General features: G+C 38.2%; 1 protein-coding gene across 8 annotated transcripts in view; it reads left to right on the forward strand.

Moving 5' to 3' along the window:
* LOC135116409 (mitochondrial inner membrane protease subunit 1-like) overlaps window positions 1-10,000 on the forward strand; it is a 387,804-nt gene that overhangs the window by 193,270 nt on the left and 184,534 nt on the right. For all 8 annotated transcript variants that reach the window (XR_010276301.1, XR_010276300.1, XM_064033858.1 and 5 more), the window contains one exon: window positions 1,538-1,591. Coding sequence is in view for 3 of the 8 variants with exons in the window: in XM_064033858.1 (XP_063889928.1) it covers window positions 1,538-1,591 (54 nt within the window). In the remaining 5 variants the exon portion in view is untranslated. The remainder of the gene's footprint in view (window positions 1-1,537; window positions 1,592-10,000) is intronic.

Here is a 10,000-nt window from a genome sequence, read left to right on the forward strand (position 1 = left end):
GCGAGCAAGCAAGCAAGCAAGGAGGCAGACAGACTAACGGGCGGGGAAAGAGGTGGATGGACATACAAAAAAGAAAGAAAGAAAACAGGCAGACAGACAGGGTGACAGGGAAATAGTCAAGCTAACTTGAAGAGGATAGGCAGGCAAAGAAGCAGGCAGACAGGCAGGCAGGGAAAAATAGAAGGCAAGGAAGCAGACAGACAGACAGACAAATAGACAGAGGGACAGATGGATGTGCGGGCAGGCACAGACATGGACAAAGTAGTTTTAAATAGCGGCAGAAACTGGAATATTTCATTCCAATGAATATATTTTCACAATTTTTTTGTAAAATACTTTAATAAATAGTTTACCGTGCCCTGCAGTGAGTACTTAACCAAAAGTCTAACTGAATTAGTCAGTGGGATATTAATACAGCATAATGTTTGCACAATATAAACGTATGCCTCTTCCGTCACTCGTATATTCTTTCGTGATAACAATTACTGTAAGCGAAGAAAATGCAAACATAGTGACCTAACTATATTTTTCTCTCATGGCCTCGTATTTACGGTATGCCATTTTTCGTGCACAATACGTAGTTGTCATTGATTTCCTAAAACTACTAAATATACCAGAAGACAGACCTACTGACCCATACTCGTAAATATTGTTCCACTCGTAATGTTACACCACACGCACACACACACACACACACACACAACATTAATACAAATAGATGCGCTGCAACAAAGCAACAGAGATTCGGATGCTCATTCTTACAGAGCATTATAGTGAACATGTGAGGCAGAGATAAACAGACAGACGCAGACAGACAGATTGATTTACAACACTTAGTAACATGTACTTGTTATAAGTAATTCTAAGTGACCATTACTTTCCCGTTCATTCCCATTCATTGAAGCATTTCAGTGTTGAGACGCAAAGGTAGTGTAAGTGTTGAGGCAGCGGTGGTAGTGGCCCCTTCACCTCGCAGCGAGGCAGGAAGGGGAGGCGAGGGACACCAGCAGTGACTGGCCTGAAGGCGCCTTGCCTCCCGCCTCCTCTGTGCGACCCTCTCCCTTGATTGCCTTCATGCATCAATCGCAGCATGACTTGTGCTCCTCCTCTTCAGTCTCACTTAACTACCACCTTCATATTCTAGACACCGCTGAATGTTGGCAAGCTTTACATTTATTATTTTTGCTTCTTTTTATTTTCTTATTTGATCTTGTTATATATGTAATGGTGTTTGTTCGTTTTATTTTGTTGCAGCTGTTGTGCATATTTAACATTCTCAGCGTTTGAAGTGTGTTCTGTTTTCAGTGTTGTTTTCCATGTATCCATGTGTTCTTGCTTGGAGGAATTTGACACGTTTTATTTATGACATTTCGTGTTTTTGTTCAGTATTTATTCTTTCCTCTTTTGTTCATGTGTATGTTGTTAACTCATGCAGTAAAGGATTTCTGGTGGTTCTGTTTATGATGCTTCATTTTTAGCTCTTTTTAGAATAGTGAAGCTGCATCACTTTTTTATGTGGATGTTTTGATATTTTCAGGAAAGGATGGCAGGTGGTGCCGCGGTGAACACTCCCAACACATGCAGGAGGAAAGTGAGTACCTGCTTCATTACATCATGTGCCCTCTGTTTTGATCTCGCTGTTAAACTTTTTTTTTTATTCATGTCAACGGAAACCTGTCACTGTTGCCTGCCTTTCTCCTGTCAGCTTCCCACGAATCTGTGAAGGAAAGAAAGGATGTGCTTCCATGGTATCGTGTCAGTAGTGTTATCCATTGAAGGATTAGTTTAAACCTTTTTCCAATGCGTTGTTTTTTGTCTCCCATTTTTCTGCCTTCCTAGGGTATATATATGAAAGAAGACAGAATGTAAATTTAGTCTATAATGTTCATTGCAACATCTTACAGGGAAAAAAGTCCTTTGAGGATTAACCGAGAATCTTTTTCAAAACTATAATTTTTGTATTCCAGTCTTCGTGTGCTTATTTTAATTTATGCATAGAGAAAAGAAGGATACGAAATCATATGTTTTCTATAACGGTGTCATCTTTTTGGTATAAATATTTACTTAGAGATTCAGTTGAAACCTAACAATTAGCTGTCATTTTTGCGTTTGTTATATATATATATATATATATATATATATATATATATATATATATATATATATATATATATATATATATATATATATATATATATATATATATATATATATATATATATATATATATATATATATATATATATATATATATATATATATATATATATATATATATATATATATATATATTTTTTTTTTTTTTTTTTTTTTTTTTTTTTTTTGTATGTACGTATATATGAGTGAAGAAAGGAAAGTTGCAATTACAAAAAACTTTCCACAATAATGGGAATATTCACTTGAGGTCTTTTTTAGATAACAAATATCAGATCTTCTAGTTTATATGTCTATTTATCCTTTAGTGTGTTTTATCGTTATGTAGATTAATACTATTTTGCCCGTTATGATAAAGTGTCCTTGGAAACTATTACTGTAACACATTTCATTTAGTGTGAATTTGGTTTCCACGTAAAAAAAAAAAACTCTCCTTCTATGGAGAAAAGATATTTATATTTTCTTTGTTCAATTGGTATTGATATTATTTTTAACTCTGATTTCCCGGGAAGCGCCACCACCATGATATTTGTGACCTAACCTAAGGTAACTTTTTAGCGTCATAACCTTTGTTGCAGCTTTATTCAAGTAAAATCAAAGAGAGGAAAGCTTGTATAGTTCTGTGAAGTGTTCTTATTTGTCTCTGTGTGTGTTGATTGTCGCCTTGAAAAGTCAAGGTGACGTGGGCCTTGATGACTAGAGCCGGCCCACACTATTTGTCTCCCTTTTTTTAGAGGCTCGTCGTTGTAGATTTCTGAAAATATTAGTTTTCCTCACGTTTTTATTTTCCTTGTCAGCGAATGAAAGATAATTCATGATTTTCTTAATCATTTAGTAACGTATTTAATATCTTTGGAGGGATCATTCCCGTAGCGGAGCGAGGGGGCTCTATTTTTGTTACCGCACATCTGTACACCCCACCGCTCCCGCCTGGCCCTGGAGGGCACAACGATGATTTGGCCAGGAGCACCTTTTGATGTCCATCGTATATAAAAGTTTCGATTTCATTTTCGGAAACACTTCTTGGTAACTTTTGAAGGCGTATCTTTGTTATTTTATTTAATTTCTTCGTCAGACTCACCTTTTTTTGCTGTATTTTGCATATTTCGATTTATCGGCATGTGGGCGAAGGTTTCTGCCTCGCAACTCGCACAACTATCGCCTCATCACTACAGATCGAGCTCGAGCGCACAAAATGCGCCAATTATTTGCCATAACTCACTTCATATACGGGAAAGGGTTGTGGGAAGAAGGTGTTGTGAGGAGTAAACATAGGATAAATTAGTTAAATCTAGAAAGGTAGCTAGCTCAGGGAAGGTGAGAAATAGCTTAAGTATTTACCACACAAAATGTAGCAGTATTTTGAATAAAATAGACTTGCTTAGAAGAATAGTGTGTGTAGAGAAATTTGATATCATTGCTTTAGCTGAAACTTGGTTAGATATGTGAGGAAAAGTATTTAATCCAGAGGTCAAGATAGATGGTTATACATTGTTCTATAAAGATAGGGAAAACAGGAGAGGAGGAGGCGTCGCGTTATACGTTAGGGACACATTACAGTGTTGTATTAACAGTAGATTTAAAACAGATAGGAAAGCAGTAGTAGTACAGCAATGTACAGTAGTGGGAGTAGTGTACAGATCACCGACCAGTACAAAGGAAATTAACACCTCACTGTGGCAGGAAATAAATACAGCAGGCAGGTACAGTCAGGTACGTATGTGTGGTAGGAGATTTTAATTTTAGGAATATCGACTGGAGTCTGATGGTGGGTAACAAGGAAGCAGAATTTTTTAAGGTAATTCAGGATAATTTTTTAAAACAGGTAGTCGTAGAACCCACAAGGGGGAATAATATTCTAGATTTAATTCTTACTAACACGGAGGAAGCAGTCACGTAGGTAGAGGTTGGAGGACAGCTAGGTAACATTGACCATAGGGAAATTAGGTACAATTTAAAATGGGAAGAAACTTTTAGAAGCAATAACACTAGTAAAATACTTGACTTTAGGAGAGCAGAATTTGAGGAATTGAAAAGGTACCTCCAAGGAGCTGACTGGCAACGGATGAAGGGTGAGGTCAGGTCCGGGACGGAGTTGAGAGAGATAAGGCAAGAAGTGAGAGGTGAGGTGAGGTGTGAGGGTGTAGGACAAGAGGAGGTAAGATGTGTTCGGAAGGGACGGAGGAGAGAGGGAGGGGGAGATGGGTGTGAGTATGGTGGAATGTCAGGTCATGCTGAAATGAGAGAGGTGAGGTCGAGGCGAGTAGATGAGGGAGTAGAGAGGATGGTAGGGGCCGAGATGAGGGAATTAGGTGAAGTAAATGTAGATGAATTGTATAAATATTTCGTAGATAAAGTTCATACAGGTCAGTTAGCATAAATCCAGTAGAGGGCAATAAGATCACAGAAAAATTATCCTAAATGGATGACTGCTAGGTTAAAACATTATATAGGGTGGAAGAGAAGTATATATAAGACATTAAGGGCAGGTGAAGAAGTTTTAAGGTCACAATATAATGAATTAGTTAGAACAGTCAGGAAGTTAACGAGGAAAGCTAAGGGCAATTATGAATTAAGTGTAGCCAGTCATGTGAAGACGGACCCCCAAGGGATTTTATCACGAATAGAGGACGAAGAATAAGGATACTATAGGTCCATTAAAGGCAGCAGATGGGGAGCTGGTTAGTTCTGGGGAGGAGATTAGTAAAATTCTGAATGAGTATTTTTCATCTGTCTTCACCCAGGAAAACATGCAGGATATGCCAGATAGTGAACATATGTTTAGAGCAGATGAGAATGAGAAGATCACAGATATTTCCATAAGTAGAGAGATAGTGGAACAGGAGATAGATAGGCTAAAAAAAGTTCAAGACACCAGGACCAGATGAAATATATCCCAGAGTACTTAAGGAATGCAAAGAGGTTATTAGTGAGCTGTTAGTCTCTGTCTTTAGGAAATCACTTGAGTCAGGTGAGGTACCAGTAATGTGGAAGCAGGCTAATGTAGTACCCATCTTTAAGAAAGGAGATAAAACTTTAGCGTCTAACTATAGATCTGTCAGCTTAAATTCAGTTATAGGTAAAATATTAGAGTTAATAAGAGCGAGGAACATTAGGGAACATTTAGACAAACATAACTTGATAAATTAATCACAGCATGGCTTCACGAAGGGGAAGTCTTGCATGATAAACTTATTAAGTTTTTACCGAAAAGAGTACGAGGCAGTAGATAATGGTGATAGTTATGATATCTTGTATCTGGACTTTAGTAAAGCATTTGACAAGGTACCCCATGAAAGGCTCCTGAGAAAGGTTAGGGCACACGGGATAGATGGGAAGGTGTTAGGCTGGATAGGGTCATGGCTTAGCGACAGGCGAGAAAGAGTTGTAATAAACGGCTCGAAATCCGAGTGATGTCATGTAATCAGTGGGGTGCCACAGGGATCAGTATTAGGGACATTGTTATTTCTAATATATATCAATGCCTTGGTTAGTGGAATTAGTAGTGATGTTAGTAAATTTGCGGATGACACAAAGACAGATTAATTAGATCAGAAACGGGTGCCTTCGCCTTGCAGGCAGATTTAGGATGAATGAATAGACGGACATATGGCAAATGCAATTTAGTATCAATAAATGTAAAGTACTTAGCGTAGGTAGAGGAAACCCACACAGTAGGTACACATTAAACGAACAATCTCTGGTAGTTACAGGGTACGAGAAAGATTTAGGAGTTATAGTTAGCTGTGAACTCCGTCTAGGAAAACAATGCATAGAGGCTAGAAACAGGATAAATAGGGTACTAGGATTCATTTTTAGGAGTGTTAAAAGTAGAAGGCCGGAAGTAATATTAATGATATTCTTGGCGCTGGTCAGACCTCATCTAGACTATGTTGTGCAATTCTGGTCTCCACATTACAGGAAAGATATAGGTGTATTAGAATCAGTACAGAGGAGAATGACAGAAAGGATACAGGGGATGAGGAGTATTCCTTACGAGGCGAGATTGAAGTCATTAAATTTACATTCTTTAGAGAGACGTTGGTTAAGAGGGGACGTGATAGAAGTCTTTAAGTTCCCTTTCAATAGTCCAGGAGTCAAGCAATATCTTCATTCTTTCATCCCTTTCATTGGTAAACTCTGGAATTCTCTGCCTGTTTCTGTTTTTTCCCCTTCCTGTGACTAGTTGTTTTAAGAGTATTGAGGCACTTCCAGAAACATATTTAGTTTTTATATTGACTTCTAATTTTTTATCTTTTTTTTTTTTTTTGTCTGTATGTATGGAAGCGGCAACTGAAAAGATTTTTTTTGTTCCTCTGTTTGCCATTCGCCAAGAAAATATGAGAGCGTGAGTATAAATAATGGCTATATGCAAATGTAAGAATACCATTTTATACTGACTCTAAATTAAACATGTATTACATTGTTTACTCCAGTTTACTCAAGTTGAACCGTCCGATATCTTTTGCATCTAAATGATTTTTGTGTTCAGCTATTTGAATTTTTATTTCCAAATGCAGCTCCATGTTTTTGAGAAGCACAGAGGGTTGGAGAAAGACAAATCTTTCCTGAGTCTTAATAGGTGAATGTTAATAACAGTAGTAGTAGCAATAGTAGTAGAAGTAGTAGTAGTAGTAGTAGTAGTAGTAGTAGTAGTAGTAGTAGTACTACTACTACTACTACTACTACTACTACTACTACTACTACTACTACTACTACTACTACTACTACTACTACTACTACTACTACTACTACTACTACTACTACTACTACTTGTAGTAGTAGTAGTAGTAGTAGTACTACTACTACTACTACTACTACTACTACTACTACTAGTAGTAGTAGTAGTAGTAGTAGTAGTAGTAGTAGTAGTAGTAGTACTAGTAGTAGTAGTAGTAGTAGTTGTTGTTGTTGTTGTTGTTGTTGTTTTTGTTGTTGTTGTCGTTGTTGTTGTAGTAAAGAGCAGGATTATTATCTGGAGTGACACTAATTCAGTTTTTGTATAATTTGTATTTTCTTATTATTATTCCACACCTTGTCAATCCATGCAAGGAAAAAAAAGAAAAGCAAAAAAAGAAAACGTATATTAAAAAAGTGAGAGGCAAGACCAGCAAGTGAAACACGCCCTGCCTTCTCCATAGACTTGACGTGTTTACTGCCGCGCTTCCTGCCTGATAATTATACAGTCTTACTCGTACGCTGGAGGCGCTTAATGTGGTGCATTTGTATGAAAGAATTTACTTTTTGCCATGAATCTCTCTCTCTCTCTCTCTCTCTCTCTCTCTCTCTCTCTCTCTCTCTCTCTCTCTCTCTCTCTCTCTCTCTCTCTCTCTCTCTCTCTCTCTCTCTCTCTCTCTCTCTCTCTCTCTCTCTCTCAGCTCGAATTATGATTTCACTGAGTGGTTTAAGAACATATTCACATGTTATTCATGAGCCATCACATCCAGCAGCAGGCAGGAGGAGGAGGAGGAGGAGGAGGAGGAGGAGGAGGAGGAGGAGGAGGAGGAAAGAACACAAAGGAATACAAAAGAAATGCAACGGAAGACCAAACCTTGAGTTACTGACGAGGCTGTTTGGATAATTATTCTACATTAACTATTATTGGGAGATACAGGATAGTACAGAAGGTTCCTCCCCACCAATCTCTCCAGCAGAAGCTGACAAGATACAGGAATTGATACCACGTGGTATAGAAAAACCACAGAGAACTTGAGAGAATAGTGAGGGAAAGAGTTGTGGTCTGTCTACTTTTGTTTGTGAGGGAGAGTGTAACTGCATGATAGTTGTGTGATGTGGTGTGTGCGTAGCGCAGGTGAAGGCACGGTTTGGTTGTTGAGGGGTGGTGCAGAATCCTTGCGTTGCGCTTTCCAGGGAGGCGGCAGTCAATCAGGCCACAGCCTCGGTCACTGTGTTTGTGTACCTTTCCCTTTAGGGCTGGATACACAGGTTATCGCCTGCAACTTTGACCTCTAGTACTTAAAATCACAAAGTTGATCAATAACAAGAGAATGCGGACGAAGAAAATGAGGATTACAACATGTGATTACATAGGATAACCAAAACAAACACTCATACAGGTCTTTACATATCGCTTTGGAATTAATTTAGATTAACTACCCTTTAGTAAAGTAAGCTAGAGCAGTGTATGACTTCTGCCAAACCGACACGCCCTCGTGCTTGTGCTGGCGTGGGAAAACCATCGCGCTGTGTGGGAAAAACTGGCTGCGTTTTGATTGGAAAGAATGAAGTGAGATTCTATTATTATTCCTATGCAAAAAAAGGAGGAGGAGGAGGAGGAGGAGGAGGGTAATAACAGCATTAGTAAAAACATCCACTTCAAACACCCCTTTGTCTGTGCCTTTGGACGCACAAATTACCTCAGAATGTTACGTCATAATGAATAAGACAAGTGAAGAAGCTTACTTTCTTTTGAATACCGTCTTTTCGGAAATGTTGATTTTTTTTCTATTTTGTGCAAAAGACAAAAAAAAAAAAATACAATTTTTAGTAGAGTGAAAAAAAATCTACAATTCACCCTAAGAAGGAGGAACAGAAAAATTACGAACTATACCACCACAACCACCACCACCACTACTACTGCTACTACTACTACTACTACTACTACTACTACTACTACTACTACTACTACTACTACTACCACCACCACCACCACCACCACCACACTTCACTCTCAACTTCTCCCATTTTCAAGAATTCCTCTCTTCTCTTTCCTCGCTCCACCATCCTTCATCCTCTCTCCCTTACGTTCCATCCTTCCTTTCGCCGACATAATGCTTGCAACAGACGCCCCTCCTCTTCCTCCCCCTCCTCCTCCAGTCCCGTAGCATTAGCAGGGCCTTGTCTCCCCTTATAAGCAGGGATGCTTAGTGGAACATGTCGAAATAGCGTTGCCTAGCCGCCGCCGAGTATAGGAGTGTATTGAGGGTGCATTATCTCGGTACAGTGGCGGTGAGCGGGGAGATGGGTCGGTGAGTATGTTCAGGCGCAGATAGAGAAATGTGTTATTGGTCTGACGAATTGATTAATGAATAGGTATCTGGTTGAACAGGTAGATTTACAGATAGATGGCTGGATGGGTAAATGGTTAATAAATAGATCGACTGACTGATAAATAGACTGATATATAGATGGACAGATGGATGGATAGATAGACTGATAGATACATGAATAAATGAATAGGTATATAAGTAGATATAAATATATATAGATGGGAAGATAGACAGTTCAGTAAGTAGAAAATAAATTAGATAAATAGACAGATAGACAGATAGACAGGGATAATAGTACATAGGTGGGAAAATATGTTGATAAATTCCCGTTGATTGATAAGAAGGTGGAAGTATTAGATAGGGAGAGATGTACAGATAAAACATCGACGAATGGGTAGGTAAGTGAAGAAACACAGGATGGTTGAAGAGCAATATACATAAACAAATAATAAGAAAGTGGAAGTGTAAGCGATGAATCAGATAAAGAGAGAAATTAGCTGTATATTGATGGACAGAACATATAGAAATGCAACTGTAAATCATGGTAAACAAACTAAGATAAATAAAGGTATGTACTATGTTAGAAGGAAATGACATTAGAGAGTCAGCCAGCACATCAGACATTCAGAAAGCAGGACAGACAAAGACACATAGACACACTGACTGATGGGTGCATATGCCAAATGAAATAGTAAACAAACATTCATATATAGAATCATTACAAATAGAAAAATATCAGAAACTTTGAGGCAGACAGACTGAATTTCGCATAACGAAAATATTTGTATGTTCATGTTTGGTAACTTACACACGAGCAATGGATAAAAAAGAGAGAT

The sequence above is a fragment of the Scylla paramamosain genome, chromosome 31 (assembly GCF_035594125.1).
Source record: "Scylla paramamosain isolate STU-SP2022 chromosome 31, ASM3559412v1, whole genome shotgun sequence".
Taxonomy (NCBI): Eukaryota; Metazoa; Arthropoda; class Malacostraca; order Decapoda; family Portunidae; genus Scylla; species Scylla paramamosain.